Source organism: Symphodus melops (assembly GCF_947650265.1).
Source record: "Symphodus melops genome assembly, chromosome: 8".
NCBI classification, from domain to species: domain Eukaryota; kingdom Metazoa; phylum Chordata; class Actinopteri; order Labriformes; family Labridae; genus Symphodus; species Symphodus melops.
Genome location: NC_136698.1, coordinates 2,385,278 through 2,404,282, shown reverse-complemented (window position 1 = coordinate 2,404,282; position 19,005 = coordinate 2,385,278). Strand labels below are relative to the sequence as shown.

At 44.5% G+C, this 19,005-nt stretch overlaps 1 protein-coding gene across 3 annotated transcripts in view; it reads right to left on the bottom strand.

Moving 5' to 3' along the window:
* The window catches only part of bcar3 (BCAR3 adaptor protein, NSP family member), a 58,040-nt gene that overhangs the window by 12,886 nt on the left and 26,149 nt on the right, over window positions 1-19,005 (bottom strand). For 2 of the 3 annotated variants that reach the window (XM_079351159.1, XM_079351160.1), the window contains 3 exons: window positions 18,204-18,399; window positions 17,263-17,499; window positions 11,384-11,426 (listed from right to left, as the gene is read on the bottom strand). In XM_079351159.1, the coding sequence (XP_079207285.1) occupies window positions 11,384-11,426; window positions 17,263-17,499; window positions 18,204-18,399 (476 nt within the window). Of the gene's footprint in view, window positions 1-4,471; window positions 4,872-11,383; window positions 11,427-17,262; window positions 17,500-18,203; window positions 18,400-19,005 lie in introns of those variants that run through there. The other variant, XM_079351161.1, reaches the window with a different exon arrangement.

The window sequence follows — 19,005 nt, the reverse complement described above, 5'->3', positions numbered from 1 at the left end:
TCGTCCCCACGACCACCTCAGTGGCGAGGAAGCGGGGACAACAGGGACACGACAAATACAAAGGAGGAATCCTTCCTGCATCTTATCCCATCTCCTCCGATAACAAAGAGTCAGATCTGCAGAAGCTTTTTGTAAAACGTCTGCAGGTAACACTTGGTATGAATTGGCGCTGTACAAATGAAGATTGATTGATTGATTGTTCGATCCGAAGGCTCAGACATAAATATTTGAGCAAACATGAATGTTATTGGCTTCAAATGTAGGACGGGATTGTTGTGCAGGACGCCCACTCCTCACCGTCAGTCCTTCCACTGAGTCGGTCACGTCATTAAAACGATCCCTCGCTCGACGGTGAAGTGCGACAGACCAACGTGAACAACCAATCCTTTGTTAGAAAGGATTTCAGAGGGGATTGGATTTTCTTCGGATTACCTGGATTTCACACGGGAGCAGCAAATATTTTCCTTAAGTCCAAAAAAAAAAAAAAAGTTCAGACCCAGGACGCTGTGAGGCTGTTTATGTCCGGTGTTTAACCAATCAGACGCAGCGGACAGATCTGTCAGCTTGAGTTCAGTAAGGTGAAAACTAATAACCTTTTAGTTTTATAAATCGGAGTCCTCATCGTGTCAAACACAGTATAATCCTCCTGTTGTCCCCCGTGTGCTGTGTGATAATGTGAGAGCTGACAGGAGGACTTACAGATGACACCACTGACCTGCAGCTGAGATCGGACGTCCTCTATAATCTGAGAATGTGCCGGATGAGAAAAGAGTGAGGAAATGCTTGGAAGAGGATGCTCAGCTTTAATCATGTTAAAAGGAAACAGAGACAGAAGCCTTCATCCAATCAGGAGCGACTTCACTGACCTGTAAGCTGTTTTCAAACATTCACTAAAGAGCATCGTCACTACGCTTTCTGCACCATCACGTCGTTTACTATGCGTGTAACGTCCAACCTGATACAACTCTGACTCATCCGGGTTTGTCATCATGTCACTGCAGGGACTTAAAAAAAAAAGAAAGGGATGCATCATTAGGACGCAGCGTCACGATTCAGAGGTGTAAAAATATCTCGAGAGGATTTTATACGAAGACATTTTTCTGACATTTCTGAGATTGGACAGCTGAAGAGACAAGTTGTCTCATAATTTGGGGGGGTTTGTAGACAGGCTGGAGACACATATCAGTGTTAGACAGACAGAACATGTGACCTTTAAAAGATAAAAAAAAAAACAGCTCGTGGGAGTGAGTGAAAGATTTATTCTGCACCCATTTAAAGGTTCGGTAAAGATGATCGACTTTTTCTACTGACTAAAGACAGATGCATCATTTCCTGTTTTGCCATACAGATATCAAGTGTTGTTTTTGTTACAAAGGACCATCATCATTATTCCATCCTCCTCCTCATCATTAAAATACCAACAGATGGTTGAGCTGTTTATCTGGAACTTCCTCCTCTCTTTATCCGTCTCTCTGTCTCAGTTTCTGTCTCTGCCCCTGAATTCTCGTTGCGCTCTATTTCTCCGCCTGTCTCTCTCTTTTTTTTTTTTATTTTTTTTTTTTATCACGCAGTGTGCATCCATCCAGCTGTCGCATTAACTCCAGGTGAAGTTTGGCAAAAAGTCGCAACTTGAATGCAAAGTGTCAGAAGTGCAGCGACTTTGTTAAAACTCCTCCGGGAGAAACGGGAGAGAAAACTTTCGGATGCTGTTTTATTATTCAGCAGGAACTTTTCTTTACTCGTCACCTCACAAGAGTTTCTAACATATTCTGCAACACAGAGTTTTTATGTCTGTTTAAATTCACCTTCTGATCATAACTGAGGTTAAACGCCTTCAGGATTGGATGGACGGACTCTGAGCTGAAGGACGTCGATGAGAACTCTGAATGTTTTGATTTCAGGATCTCTCCATCTCTGTCTCAGGACTCCTCCACCTTTCCTGTTTACACACAAATAAATGATGCTACTTCCTGTGGTTACAGGCGACGAGGCATCTGATCTGTTAGTCTGAGAAAGAGAGGGAGCATCATGATACTACTCTATGTGGGTTACAGTTGTCCTTCTCATGTCGGAGTCATGCTCAGATGTGCTTTTCTTTTTTAATCACCGGTTCGAGGAATGTTCGCTGTTGAATTAAAAAAAAGGCACCAAGAGATCATTTAGAAGCCAAAAAAATAAAATCATCTTATAAATTAAAACCCTGATAGCTGTCTAGGAAAGTCACGTTTCCCTTTTACGATCTTGTCTTGATGCAGGCTGTCAATAAACGGGTGTGAAGTCATTACGTGCAGCTGAGGAAGAGTAAAGTGTGAGGTTGTTGACCGCTGATACGAAGCACACTGATGCGTCTGAATATGAAGAGAGTTCAGCAGCCTGATTCAAACTGTCGGTGAGAAACGTTGTGAGATGAAAGGAAGCTGATGCTGCTGCTGCTGCTGCACATGAATGCCTGAAATATTTAGCTCACATTAACGACCAGCACAAAGTCAGATATTCACGGTGGCACGTCACACATCCAACAGAGCTCAGGTTTCACCGGGAGCAGAAACGGATCCAGGGGGGAAAACAGATTTCTCCTGTGAGACGACGTTTTAGAAACATGTCTGAGATTTGGATCAAGAGAAAAGATTAGACCCAGAATTCCCCAAAAAAGGCTTTTCTCACAAAGCCGTCGTGTGGAAATCAGACTGTTTGGAAAAGGCTAGTGTTTTTTTTTTTTGTTTGTTTTTTTCTTACTTTGAGGGTTTGTTGTCCTTAGTGCTAAAACACTCTCAGGTTCTCAGTAAACTCATATTTATTGTGCAGAGAGAGAAAAGAAGCTTATCCTGCAAAAAAAAAAAAGAAAAAGATCGATGACGGACAAACAGCTTTTCTCTGTTTACACTGAATAACAGTGCAGCTAAGCCTTCGATAAATATGACACACAACTCAAACCATAATCTGCTGGATATCTTATATATGTCTTTACGTCGGCTCTTAAGTACTGAGTATTCAAAATAGGTCAAAAATATATGAAAGAACAGACACTGAGAGGAACAAGACGCTGGCTCTTCTTAGGAGAAATGGCGACCTCCCAATGAGACAGATGGAGGAGAGAAGGACGAGTAAGGGAGAGAGGAGAATGGAAATGGACCTCAGGCAAGACGCAGACAGAGAGACGGGGGACGTAAAGAGGGGGCTTGTTGGGGGGGACAACATGCAAAGAAAGACAGAGATGAAGGATGGAGGACCGACTGAAAGGACGACAGCATGTGTGATAATCTGGAGCTGAAACCTGGACGAAGACTTCAAACATCAAGACGTCACTTTGACACAAAACGTTTGTTTGTGTGACAACTTTATTAATGCGACCATTCACAATAGATTTATGAAGCGCATGTTGTGATTTTAACGATTTAAAAGGTGTCACGTTGGGTTTTTAATGGCATATTACTGCGAGTCAAACAAAAAGGGATTTTTTTTTGTTTCTTGAATGCAAAATGTAGAAGTGGAACAGAAAGACTTCCCGTCTTGTTAATACGATCTGATCTGAAGTCTCCTTCTCCCTGACCCCAGCGTGCTCGTGCATCAACACTTTGTGTCTTTCATTTTGTGATCCTGCAGAGTCACAGCGCGTCACCTCCACGCCGACCCGCAGAGAGGACTAAAGCCGTCACCTCAGCCTGCTGCTGCACCGCCGCTCGCTCCATCCAATCAGCTTAATGGCATTCGTTTCACTGACGTCATAAAAAAAAAAAACTATTACAAGTTAGTAATTTATCATCCTCATGAGCACTATGGCCCTCGTCCTGGTCCCTCTATAACTATCTGTGTGTCACTCTCACACACTGCCTTGTCTGTGTGCCAGCTCCAGTTATGGATGAAGCCAGCTGTATATCACACACACACACACACACACACACACAGACACACACACACACAGACAGCCACACAGTCGGTCATTTATGAGAGCGTCTGGTCCGGGTAATAAAAGCCCAGTGTTCAGCTCTCACACACACAGAGTGAGAGAGAGAGAGAGGAGGACTATTCAGAGATGCTAGAGGTGTTAGCAGGAACTTTTTTAAAAATTGTTTTCTCGCGTGCAAAATCTTTTTTTTTTCATTATCCCCCGACCTGTCAAGTTTCTCACTGTGCACGAACCAATCCTCTATGATCGCCATTAAACCACAAGAAAAGATTAGAGGAGGCCTGAAAAGTGCACTTGCATGCAAAACGTTGTGTCATTAATTCTTTCTCACACACAGAAAAACACAATGACAACAGAATAGATTAAAGTTTGCAGCACACAGGCGTGCACAACAACAACAACAAAAAGAATGTGTGCACTTGCGGAAACAAGCTTCACAAATCGGATTTCACACAATTACAAGCACAGTCACGGAGACAAAACACTGACCCACAACAGTGACTGTGAACACACACACACACACACACACACACAGACACACACTCCCTCTCCCTCTGTTCTCACCTTTGCAGAGATGACAGAGTTCTTGTGGTAGAAGCAGCACAGAGCTGCCGTCAGCGTCTTCAGGTTGCATCGCTCAGACATCCTTCGTAACTTTTCTCTGATTCACTTCACAAACTCGCTCTAGTGACGTCGACTGAACATCTGAGGATTCATTTTAACCAAAAAAACAAACAAACTGAGAAGCCTGATAACAATTCCTCCGAGAAAAAAATCCATCACAGATTTACAACAGCTCAAAAAAGACGTGAGGACAGAAGGAGCCGAAGCGTCCGATGCTCTGTATGTTCTGAATGTGAAACATCATCACGCCCTCTCTCTCTCTCTCTCTCCTCCACAGTCCCCTGCAGAGTGAACCCTCTCAGCTCCACAGATCCTTTCCCACACTTTCCCTCATGTTGCCCCGCCCCCCTTCTCCCCATATAAGGGCATGAGGAATAACACCATGGGATCTGCTAAGAGCCAATGAGCTGTGGAGAAACTGGGAGTGGCTCAAAAAGTCTCTCTCGCTCACCCGGAGGATGGACGGAGGACTGGAGGCGACTGCACATAAATTCATAAATGTTTAAATAAGACACATAAAAATGACTCTCTGCTTCTTTAATCTCCATTTTGTTCTGAAAAAATAAAGCTTTAAAATGTCATGACTGTTCTTATCTATATATCTACTTTGATTAAATCGTTATTTATTGTGACTTTATGAAAAGTCAAACTGTTTTTAATCAATAATAAAAGACAAACAGGGAGGCGTTCAATGCACTATTAAACACTTCCTGTTAGAGAAGCTGGACCAGATACATGTTTGGCTTTTTTTTAAATTAACTTTAAACTAAACTTTATTGATTTAGAGAACATAACAAGAAAATCTCCCCCTGATCTTTTATTTATCAGTCTTCTGGTTCTTGTCCCATTTTGTTGTCTGTCAATAGTTTTTGAATTGACTTGATATCAATGATCTTTTGAGGTATGATTGATTGATTATTGTAAATGGATCCGACTGCTCAGTAAACAGCTCTGTCTGTTCAACCAGATGACATAACTATAATGTCTTTTTCCTTTGTTATTTTTCAGAGAGGAGAGCAGAAGAGAGACACACAACTGTCTTCATTATTTATCTTTTCATTATTTATTTTTTCCACAAGTGGAAAGTCTAAATCTCTCCGTACACATCAAATAGATCTGAGACAGAGATCAGCAGATATGTCGAATTAGATTTTTCTCGCTCGAGCTTTGAGTCACGTTGTTTGAAGCTAAATTATGAGGGATGAATATTTGTATTTAGTTGTCATCCCACATGGTGCTCTTACAGTTTCACAGAAATACGCTGAACCCCCGCCGCCCGGCTGGAGAGCATCTGACAGACGCAGATTTTTAATCCGGCTTTACTTTATAAAATCTTTCGGTTCCAAACAGGAGGAAACTTCGGAGGGTACAAAAAAACAAAAAACACTGAGGAGTCGTTTCCAGACAGGGTTTGTGACTCTCCTCGTTGCTCTGTGCACAATAACGCAGCTCAAGAACAAAGTGCAGATCTTTGGCTGAAGACACAGAGCGAGTCCATGAGGAGTCTGATGACTCAGGACTGTGTGCCAGTCAAGTCTTCGCCTTTGAGCAATCATCATCACACGGCAGTTTTTGCAGCACAACTCTTCAGTCTTGTTTAGCGTCCTTTGGTATTCAGTTTGATGCAGGAGGTCCCGACTCGCTGCGCCCTCTAACTCCCCTTAACCTCGTCTTCCAAACGTTACAAACAGACTAAAAATAGAAAACACTTCATTTCCTGTGTTGGAAGAAAATTCCTCTGAGGAAAAAACCGAGAGACACGAACAACAACCGTGTAAAAACATTTAACCTCTGTCAGCGTCTGTCGGTTCAGTACCTGCTGTTAACACTTCTGCATTGTGTCTAGACAGAGGAGAGAGAGTCAATTAGGTGTGTGTGTGTGTGTGTGTGTGTGTGTGTGTGTGTGTGTGTGTGTGTGTTTGTCCGGCAAAGTGACTCTGATAAATAGCCGGCAATTTGTGTGTCTTAATGACTGCTGAGCTATTACACCCACACACAAGTTTAGAGCCCCAGCTCCCCCCCCCCCCCCCCCCCCACACACACACACACCAGTACGCTCTTACATAACAGCACACACACACACACACACACACACAACTTTAGAACCAGAGAAAAGGACCAAATATAAAGGCCATGCACACATCAACAGCCACATACATGCACAGAGACACAGATACACACAGAGACACACACAGACACACTCACACACACACACACACACACACACACACACACACACACACACACACACACACACACACACACTCTGAGGGTGACACCCCTGCAGAGACCGGTTAAAGGAATATTCTGCCGCAAGGAAACGGAGCCACTAATTACAGCATGAACTCTCGGAGGATCCACAAAGGAAATACATGTCGAACATTCCCCATGGGCACCACACACACACACACACACACACACACACACACACACACACTAACTCAATCACACACACACTATTGCCAACCACAGCGGCCCCAAATCACCAGCTAGGCTAAACGTCCACCTTAAAATACACACATCCGTCGCTCCAGGAATGCTTTATAAAAACAACGAGGGACAGAGATCCACATGCTGAGGTTCTATGTCTTCTATTTCTATCTGTTTGTTGTTTCTCACAAATGGACAAAAAGGAGGAAAAACTAAGTCTCAGCGACTTCAGGAAGATACGTAGGAACTGGTCTGGCTTTGTTTTCAACATGTGGTTGACGCTGCGGGGCGTCGAGAGAAGACACGATGAGTGAAGCACATCTCACCTCGTGTCTTATCGAGGCAGCAGGAGCTCAGTCTGCAGGGACTCGGCTCGGGAGCCTGAAGGTCGCTGGTTCAAATTTCAAATTACAGACCAAAGTTAAAAAAAAAAAAGGTCTGACAACTGAGGAGTGCCGTTTGACTTCCTGAACAGAGCTGAAGTGAACTTCCTGTCTCATCCTGTGTCGCGTTGCATCGTAACTGATTTGTTTTTGAAGCAACATTAAGTAAGGATATCACATCATCCGATGATCACCTGTTTGTCATGACCCCCTGAGCAGTCATGTCGTCCTGCAGTGCGATCAAATCATCAGTCCATATTCGACTTTGGGTAAACAGATGCTGGGTTCGAAAGACAAATCGATGGTTTGCTAGGCGGTGCAGTCGGTGCCCTTCTGCACCAGTTAGGACGCTTTCATCGCGCTCCGCTGCCAGAGCATAAACACCAGTGACGGGATGTTGTTGTTGTTGTTGTTTACAGACACAGAGCGCCTGTGATGGCTCATTAATCAGTAATGGACTGTGATCTTAGTGGCAGTCGTATCGATGTGTGCTACATGACCCGCTTTGCTGTGTGAGCCCTCACAGGGTCAATAACAACGACCCAGCAGGCGGCGAGTTCACAAACACACATTCATCATAAAGTTCATTGTTTTCAGCCTTTAAAGTCAACGTCAGTGAAGTGTACGAAGTACAGCATCTAAACATAAAATATAAACATGTATGGATGAGACTAACGCATAAAGAGCAGCTAAATATTTACCCAGCATGTGTGTGTGTGTGTGTGTGTGTGTGTGTGTGTGTGTGTGTGTGTAGGTGTGATCTATCGTCCTGCCCACATCGCTCTCTTGTTTATTTTAGTGCGCTTTTGTGTTTTTGGCGTGCCGCCCTCTATGCTTAAAGGTCGACAAACTCCCTGATTGATCGTCTGGGTGGCTTCACTGACGGACAGACCGAGTGTCCCGCGGGCCGCTTGGTGGAGCTGGGTGTGAGGGGGGGCAGCTGATTGGCTGTTTGCCTGGTTTGAACTCGTGCTGGCTCGCTGACAGACGGGGACGATGATGTGCCGAATGTCACACGGCTGTTTGGACTTTTAACCGCCTCACTGACTGACTGACACCTGATACAACGCCAGCTCGACTGTGTCCGCTTGTAGTTCTTTCATTTCACCACCAGAGTGTGCCACACTGTTTACTGCTGTTGTCACCACTACATCGTGTGTGTGTGTGTGTGTGTGTTTGTGTGTGTTTGCTGTAAAGTTTAGCTCATGAGTTAAGGTGAACACTTTCGCAGCCTGAGACCTCACACACACACACACACACACACACACACACACACACACACACACACACACACACAAGAGGATTATTGTTTCCTAAAGCTCTTTCATCAGGGTTCAGAAACGTGGTGATTTTTGGGATGAAAGTGAACGAGCAAAAGAAGAGAGTCAAAGAAAAGTTGTGTTCCCACTTTTAGAAGAAGATCAGAAGTTCACGGTTCTCTGCAGCGTTGGTCATTTCTTTTTTCTTTCTTTCAATATAGCACCTCTGATTATTAAAACACCAAAGCTCAATAATAAAACAGCCTCTCTCAAAATCCACCAGATATTTAAACAAGGTGCGTTTCATGTTTGTCTTTTATTCGCGCCTGCACACAGGAAGTGACCATTCTGTCGACAAATCAGCGGACTGCGTCGTGTCTAGCTCCGCCCTCGAGGGTCGGATCGGTCCCATTAGCATCCCAACAGAAGGGTACCAACGGTCATACCAGTTAATTTAGTATCACTACAAACTTCAGAGAGTGAAACCAATCAATGAGTGCCGTAACGAAACGGACTGAAGCGGACCAGCTGGTGGAAACGGGTCTTTTTATCCTACAGATTTGTTTTATTGATGATTTGACCCCCAACAGAAGCAGTCACTGCTTCCTGTCGGTAAGTCACGCCACGTCCTCGGACAATGAGATCAAAGAGTCGTGGACGAGGGAACAGAAATAGTCTCCAGTGAGACGTCTTCATCTTATTGTCCTTGACAGACGCTTCCTTCCTAATGTACGTCCATCCTTTAACCTCGCTCTCACTGCACCAGGTAACGCACGGCTCAACCAAGCACTCGTGCACTTTTGACCCCAACAACAGGAGATGACATAAAGCTAAAGAACGATATGTTACAGTCAGTGTGTGTGTGTGTGTGTGTGTGTGTGTGTGTGTGTGTGTGTTTTTCATCCACGGTGGAAATGCAAACACACCTGGACTGTGAGCGCTGACAGCTACACTTTCACACGTATGATATAATAACCTCGGGTTACAGCCGCTCCATCTGTGGTCAGCACACACACACACACACACACACACACACACACGCACACACACACGCACACAGTCCGTTTACACTCGCACACAACTCTAAATTGACCGAATAAATACACACAACCTGTGTGTGCCTGTGTGTGCGTTTGTGTGCTTAGCGTCCACATGTGCGACCTGCTCTCGTGGGAAGGATTGAGTTTGCTTTTCAGACCGAGGTGTTAGCATCCAAACACATGAGCTAATCGACAGAGGAGGAGGAGGAGGAGGAGGAGGAGGAGGAGGAGGAGGAGGAGTGATGGATGGTTTTAGGAGGGAGAGGAGAAGAAGAGTTAACTCTTGGGAAAAGAACACACATTAGAAAGTACAACCTGTGTTCATGTGCTTTGCAACATTTGCAATTTGTGAAATCTGAGAAGACGTGTTTACATCCCATAATTACTCCCCCTGCATCCCGCTGTAGCCTGAACTGTTTTTATATGATCAACCCAAAGAGAAGGCTCTCATCACAAATGAAGACGTTCAAACCAGAGAGGTGGAGACATTTGAGTTTCCTCTTCTCTCCAGGCCACATACAACGCTGGATTCAGTCTTAAAGCGGAACGACAAAGACGTTTTTTCTCTGCATGAAAAAATGTCCCAAAACATACGCTGCTAAATAAAACATGTTCTCTACATGTTGTTGATTCAGCTGCTGAATCCTGTCAACCTGTGGCTCCTTTCCCTGCACGTCATTTAACACTTTCTCTCTCTCTCTTCCTGATTTCTACAATAAAGGCACAAAATGCATCTAAACAAGAAGCAGGAAAAGTGGGTGAAAACACATCATGACTCACCAACAACGTGATTGATTTTGTGAATATAGAGCTGAAGAAAACTGCTCGAGACTTCAGCGCGAGTGTTTGGTTCATAAAAGCATTAAACACACAGAGTGATAAGTGGACAGATCTGGATGTGAAACGCAGACTTCGACCCACTTTGCGCGCACGTATCTCACGTCTTTAAACAAGCACGTTTCCCTCATGGTGAAGCGAAAGCTGTGCAGGCTGAGAACGATGAGAGAGGTGCAGACATGAACGCAGAAACATAAACAGTAAATGACATCGTCTGTCAGCGGGCTGCGGAGGTGAACACAGAATGATCAACTCTCTGCGGCGGAGGAGAGGCGGAGCTCAGGTGGTTCTTCTGTTAATATGATTTGGAGCGTCGTGACAGACGGATGGCTGAGAGGCGTTTTGTTCGTAGCCGAGGGGAGATTAGATGAACGTCTCCCGTGTGAGCGATGTTTACATTAAAGCCTGCGGGGGACACCGCGGTGACGATTCGTAAAAAACAGTCTTTCAACTGTTCATATTTGAGTCTCAGGTTTTAAATAACTGGTGTATCTTACACCACAGCTTTTGGTGCTGATTTAATCGTTGCTGGTTTTTTTACATTATGAGAAAAAACCTCTACGACTTGGCGGATGATTTACCGCAGCAAATTGAAGCTCACAGCTGTGCCGCACATCTGCAGCAGATTGCTACTGTGTGTTGGTGCATCCTTTAATCTCTGTGTGGTTCATCCAGTCCCAGAGATACTGTTGCTGAAGTTCATTTAACAGGTTTTGTACAGGCAGAGTGATTCTCTATGCAATCGTTTTTCTGCGTGAAACTTCAATATAAACACAAACGTCATAGTTTCTTTTGAAAAAGAAGACCACAAAGAGAGATTTGCTGAGACTATATCCAACAAAGTCTTGGCTGATTTGTCTCTAGATTCCTTAAATCACATACAAAGGAAACAGTTTTTCCTACCTTGACATAGTCCACGGTGGCGTCCAGGCCTGCAGCGGGCTCCCTGGGGAACAAAGACAAAGACAAAGTCCTGTTTAGTGAACACATGTTGACTCTTGCGTCTCTGAGTCCTCTCTCTCCCGTTCTCGTGACAGATGAACTGCCGAGCTGGCTGTGTGGAGCCCAGGTGAGTCTCCTGACAGGACGCTCGCTTCCAGACTCAAACAGCTGTCCGCTCTTTTAAGAGACTGCAGCCATCAGTGGAGGTGTGGTGCTTCTTTAAAAAGGTCCAAATGGAAGTCACAGACGCATCCAGACGCAAGAGCAGAGAGGTAAAGGTGTGCCAGGAATGTCAAAAAGTCAAACTGCTTCAACTCTCAGTCTCTCTCTCTCTTTCTGCCCGTCTCTCTTTTTCTCCTTTCAGTCCGTAGTAAACATGTTCACTCACCGCCGGCCTGACTTGGCCTCCTTCCTTCCCTCTCTCTCCTCCCCCTGCATACAGCACACATCGCAGCCACACGCCTCCTCCTCTGAGTCCACTGACAAATTCTCAGAGAGGTAACAGCACACACACACACAGACACCATCAGCCGCATGTTTTCTTGCTTTTCTTGCATATTGATTTTTTTTGTTGTTGTTATTTTTAGATTCTTGCACTTCTCCAAAGTTTATTTGCAACATCATCAGACATCAGGAGTTTGTGATTTTGCATCGACTTCTCCTGCACTCCCCTCAGCTGCTGTATTATTGACTCTTTTCCAACATACTGGTTTTTTTTTTTAAATGTGAGAATGCAAAGAAAACATTTTGTGCTTTAAATGTGGCCGTTTTGTTTGATTGAGCAGGCGCTTTCATTCCCACTTCTCTCCCTCTTTTGCCTCGACTATTGGTCCTTGAGTGTGATAAAGTAGCTCAGACTCTCTCCACACAGTGAAAGAGGGTAATTAGCTCAAATCCTCCTCTACATTAGTAAGACTGGTAGTTAAAATCCCACATAAGCCGAGGCTGGCGTTCCCACGGGAATAGCAGCACGGCTGTTTTACTTACCGAACCAAATGTGTTTAGCTCTAAGCCCTCTCAGTTTATAATGTCCAGAATAATGAGCAGGATTTGGTGATGTAACGCAACAGAAGCCCCCATTCACAACAATGTAAAGTCTTTATTCATAAAGGCTGAAGTCAGGCTCAGCACTCTCTCTCTCTCTCTCTCTCTCTCTCTCTCTCTCTCTGTCGGCAGAGAGGAACACCTGTTGGAGGTCTTTGGATTTCTAATCCAACACATCCTGAATCCTCCTCAACACAGATCTACACTTTCTCTCTGTCCTCCTCTCCCTTCCTGTCTCTCTTCTTTGATCAAATCACACAGAAGAGAAGGCAGACGAGACTGTGCTGTCACAAAGCAGCTGAAATCAGACCTCCTCTTTACTGTAGTGGTATGTGTTGGACTCCGTGGTTGGCTGAACCTCTGACTGGCCCCAAACCTGAACCACAACAACCATCTACCCCCCCTCCTCCTCCTCCTAACCTCCCGTCCTGTGCCCTCTGGTCAGAGGTGGGAGCGAGGAGAATCACCACATACCAGACAACACCCACATATAAAGCCTCCTACAGTCCAATGTGATACAACTGAGGGGAAATTCCACTTTGTTTAAACCCCGGGAGGTCAAAGTTCAGGCACGTAAACAGAGCTGGAGGTGATGGAGAATCTTTGACCCCCGGTCACCAGGCGAAGGAAAGTCTTACACCCTGATTCTGGATCATGGACGGCGCACAAGACCAAAAAAAAAAAAAAAAAATTAAGTAGATGCCTTACACCTGCAACTAATTCAATGACCACCAGAGGGAGACTCCACTGCCTGAGGATCATTGACCGAATATAAATATGGACAGCACATCTCTGGCTCCTTCTTCTAAATATAACACATGCTGACATTTTGCAAAGTTGATACGTGCAAAAAAAAAAAAAAAAAGAAATGCCACACACCACATGAAACCTCCTGATCAAAGATACCTCAGCTCCATATAGTCCACGACGGACCACATTCATGTGGGTCTGAAGCAGAAACTGATATTGATAGAAAGTTTGAAGACTGTATTGTCGTCAATCAGGACACTACATCTGCTAGAGGTTTAGAAAACTATTGAAGTAGCTAGATTCAGCAACCATCTCCAGCACGTATGTAAAGATTTATCGTGAGGCAGTTAAAAATCGATTCAAAGGTGTCGAGATTTGAACAGGTACTCTCAAAATGCAATTGCAGTTATATCAGGTGTTATCATGGCAGTCGATCTTGGCTTCCCCAAGATAATAAGACGGTAAATGGAAGAGGTGAGAAGATAACGGAGGAGACTTTATAAATAGCACAAGCACATGTTGCAGCATTTAAATCGACACCAAAATGAGAAGCTCCAATCACCTCCAAATGATCTCAGAATAAATGAGAGAATCATATCGTGAACTCTGTATCGTGAATCATTACATCCCTAATCCCAGGACGGTGTGAGCCAAAATCTGAAATTTGGGGCTTTAAAATGAAGTCCACAAACCAATGCATCCCTCATGGAGACTTTCTTTTGCTTCTTATTCGAGCTGCACGCTCTTATAGGATGCTTTTCTTACACTTTTATTGTTCCTGATGCCGTCACTTCGACTGAAAGCACAAAAAGAGCTGAGAATCAAGGAGCAGTGAGTCTAAAAAATGGGAAGCATTCCCGAAGCTAACCACAGCTAACTTTGCCTTTTTTCTGACCATGTTGCTGAAACAGCAGCAGACGCTGGATTTTTCAGCTTCTTACGACCTCAGAGCCGACCTGACAAACCCAGACAAGAGACAAAGACAGAAAGAGTGGAAGAGTAGCGAGAGAGGAAAAAACAACAAGAGTAGGAAGGAGAGCGCGCTCGCCGCAGTCTTTTTCTGGCTACTGTTGTTCTTAGCACTTCACCGCATGATACTCAGCATGACCACAGCCCGCTTTACAGAGGGATACTCTGAGGGAAAGAGGGAGAAATGACAGACAGCAGAGCAGTTTGTAAGCAGCGTGCAGGGCGTGCATGCAGCCTACAGAGGTCAGTGTGTTTTCACAATAAAAGCCTCTCAGACTCAGAGGAGCATACTGTAATGTTTCTGCAAGCAGTCATACAAAATGTGAATGTACAGTTCTGAGGAATAACAACCAGGCCACATTACTGATAACAGATCTGTGAAGTAAATATTTATAATTTGCTGTTTTAATATACTTGATTAATCCCCAATAAGAAATTCAGCTGTTATTAAGACACATGAGGATCTGTGGAAGTCTTACTCTTAAGATGTTCATAAAGTCATCTCGCCTCCCTGCAGGTTTTAACTTATTTATGCTAAATATATTGCACAATGTTTTTGAATACCAATATGTGTCACTAGTTTGTCTATAAACCCTCCAATGATGAGAAAAGTCCATCCTCTCCGTCTTCTGCCTGCTTCACTTTTCAGAAAACGTGTACTCAAACAGGCCGTTTGGACATTTTCCCTTGATGACATCACAAAGGGCAGTAGCCCCTCCCCCAGGTGGGTGACACTCCCACAGCTAGGTGTTTGTTCTGCCCTCTGAGTCTGCCTTCTCACCGTAAACAATAGGACATGGAGCCAGAAAGCACCGAGTACACCCGAGCCCTTCCAGAGAGGGGGCGTGGTCAGACACAGCTCATTTACATATTTAAAGCTACAGACACAGAAACAGCCTGTTCTGAGCAGGGCTGAAATAGAGGGGTTTATAGACCTAATCAAATACAGGATCAAGAGTGGATTAGGGAGCGCTGAGACTGATTCACACTTGTCGAATCATCAAACATAGAGGAATAGAAATACGCTGTACAGCTGCAGAGTTCAAACTGCTCTGCAATGACTAATGTGAATTTCTTCTCTCTTCTCTTTTAGTCATTTCTGTCAGTTCCTCTTCGTTTGGAGATTCAAATCTGTAAATCTGTAGCATGTGAATTTAAAACATGTAAATAATGTCATGCCTGTTTCCTTGTGTCATGTGTCTGCTGTTTTTGGCCCTCAGTTTGTCAGAACTCTCTGGATTTAACTTTAAAACCATGCAGTGAAACTATTGTTTTTAAAGTTCACTGTCTCGGCCTGAGTGAGTGAATCAAAAATAAACGGCAGAGTTCACTGAGGTCGTCATGAATACTTTAGTGTTTATTGATGAGAGGAAAAGTTGCATGTGCTGACAGTATGTTGCTGTCTGTCATCTCCTCCCCCCCCCCCGTCCTCTCCCGGTGGTCCACTGAGGGTCACCGGAAAGATAAACTGACCAATGGGGAGCTGGTGCACCATAAGGTCAGGGGTCAGAGGTCAGCTGACAGAATGAGCTATGGAAAGTCAAGATCGAGCGGTCCAGTGGTTACATTCCTCTGAGATGTACGCACGCCCTTCATCTTTTTATAGAGGAGTCCGCTTTGAATCATCTGCAGCTTCAAAACAACCACAAGAAGAGCAAAGAGGACCGCTTGGAATCGTTTTAACGTTACTGATTTTACTTCAACAATGCCAACGAGTGTATATCTAATTTTATATTTATAACATGTTAGAGTGTTGGGTTCGGGCAGTGGGTATTTTCTAAGTCCTGTTTATGAATCATCCTTACTTTGAAACAACAGAGAAACATTTCCTGAGATGTTTTTATAAAGATGCATTTTGAAGCGATCTGTAGAAAACTCTTAGCAAAGACATTAAATAAAACCATACTGTAGAAATTTTCTTTGTAGAATTTGGATAGAAGAGGGTCAAGTCAATGACCATGTGCTACTCTTTATTCAGACATCTAATTTACAAACTAATTATCAGATTAAAAAACCTGCCTGTCTGGAAACAAACAGAAAATCAGCTGTGAAAACAAACATTAATTTTTAAATATTCTGTCGATATTTCAGAAGTTTTGAGATGAGCACGATACCAATAACGTCTTCAAACAAAATGAATGAAATGAAGGGATGAGTTTGATGATTCAGCCACCTGCGCAGGTTGAATTTGACCCAGACAAATTGTCCCTCTGTATGTCAGCGCTGTATGAAATGTATCTAACATGGAGAGAGCAGACAAAAGACTCACAGTAATCTGTGATCTGTCCCGCCACACCCTGACCTACAAAGGTAACCCGACTGCTGGGGGCAACACACACACACACACACACACACACACACACACACACACAGAGCTGGTTGCATCAGATACAGTCGGCTGTAACTCTACACTCATGGAGGACATGATGAGGGATGAAGTGTGTGTGTGTGTGTGTGTGTGTGTGTGTGTGTGTTTCCCCTCTGAAGTTGAGATAACTCTTACACCCCTCAGGGCTCTTTCACAGACTCACTCCTCTACATTCAACCTCTGAACTCTCTGTCTCGAGTCCTCGCTTTGAAGAAGAGTTTCCTGAAGAGTCACAAGAACTCAAAAAAAAAAGCCAAAATATTGTAGATGTAGATCGACAAGATCATACTTTGGAAATGCGGGGCCAAATCAACGCAGGAATGTGGCCCCGGAGCCGGAGCCGCCCACCAACACTACCTTAGAATCAGAGGAGGGGTTAAAGTAGCGCCAGGTCTAACCTGCCCTCGGCACCCTGCAGATCTCGGGCACCTGGGCAATTGCAAGGTTGCAATATTGGTTTAATATTGTTTGCCGACATGTCTGTAAAGTGGCTCTAGACAGTTTGCAGGGCCTCCCTGTGTCTTTGGGAGGTTTAATATCTGCAAAAGTAAATCTTAAATCTCACTAAACCCACAACAAGAACATGACTGAATCTGTGGTTCATCAAATTGTGTTTATGCGAAGCAGAATTTCCTCCAGACATCTTTGTGCTGTTCTACACGTTCTAACTCTAGGTCACTGCTGAGGTTAATGAAATGACATTGTTTACCTGTAACCATGAAAGTCATCGATGATGTTTTGGACGAGCGGCGAGGTCAGGGGTTTATTGGCGTGCCCGGGAGCCAGTATCGGCTGCACGTGATTGGCTCTGGGGTCCCAGGCGTAGGTCCCGTGCATGACGTTGGCCCCTCCTTTTTTGCGCCGAGGAAGAGTTCCGTGAATGGAGATTTGTTGGTAGGAAGAGGCGGGAAGCTCTGATAGGCTGCCACTGCTGCCGGGAGGAAAACTGAGGAGGGAAAGAAAAATAGAGCTGAAGTTACGCTGCATCTCAACTTTGATCTTTTTACCTGAAACAAAAATGTACTTAGACAAAAGCAGTCTCATTCTGGGCCTCCAGAAGGGATTGGGCCTCTGAATGTTTTGGCGTGTGTACCGCCCATCCAACGACAGGAAGCAGGCGAGCATAAGAGTGGTTACAATTCAGCGATTGGACGAGATTTAAGTGGCAAATATGACGGATGGGGAACAAAATGCCAAAGAAGAATAAAGCTCCTTCTCAAACAAGGGCGAGCCTCGGATTGGCTTTTCCTAGTAGACTCCAAGTTAGCCTGCTTTCTGTTGGACAGGGAAACCTTTTCACCCCTTCACAGCCGGACTTCACCATCTGTATGAACATGTTTTAACAAGTTGAAGTTGCTCGTTTTAAACGGATGAACATGCTATCTTTATTTTTGCTCAGCTTCAAGTGGAGTCATCTGATGTCTTGGGTGTTTAACTCAGCTCCACACGTTTGGCATTTTTGTAAAAGCCTCCTCAGATTTTCCTAAAGGTCTAAGTAAGGTGGGTTTGTCCAAACTATTGAGGAAGTAGCAGCAAAGAAAAGAGAACTCGATCACCGTTTTTAACTTTGATTCCTTGGGAACGAGCAGCTTGGAGACACGAAAGAAAAAGCAGCATCTTTCCCCAGAATCCGACCGGTGCTGAACTCACCCCGGTTTGGAGCCGAGGAGGTCCATGGAGGAGGCGAGGGAGGCCTGGAGCCTCCTGGAGGAGCAGGTGCTGCTGCTGGAGACTCCCAGAGAGGAGGAGGGGACTCCGGGGTGAGCAGAGCCTGCACCCAGCGTGTGGTGGGCATGCAGGGACCTCGGCAGGCTGGCAAAACGCCCCTCAGCCATCATCCTCAACTCTGTGAAGAGACGCACACACACACAAATATTACACTCAAACGCAGAGTGAGACTGATTTACAGATGAATTACTGCCGCTACATTATAACTGCAACAAGACCATAATAACCATTACAACACGCAGACTGAACAAACCGACTCAGGACGTGAATGTGCTGAGAAAGAACACGATGTGTGATTATGATTATGTTGTTTATAAAGTCATAAAAAACAACAGGACATCCCGAGGTGAGTTATGACAATAATACGCTTACATATCAGGGTAACACAGTTATGTAACCATGGTAACACAAGACAGGAGTGAGGTGTAATCCTCTGTAAAATAAAGATATATGATCTGAAACACACACACACACACACACACACACACACACACACTGAGGTACTGCCGTCACTGGGATGAAATATTATGATACATGATATGCACATAAAGAGAGTGAGGACAACAGGTGCACCCACTGACCCCGGCGTCTCACACACACACACACACACACACACATTCGGAGGTCTGACGCTCCTTCACCATTCAAACCAATTACACACCACCACACAGGATTCTCACTGGGAGAATCTGAATAGTTGATTTCATGATACTACTGTTGAAAA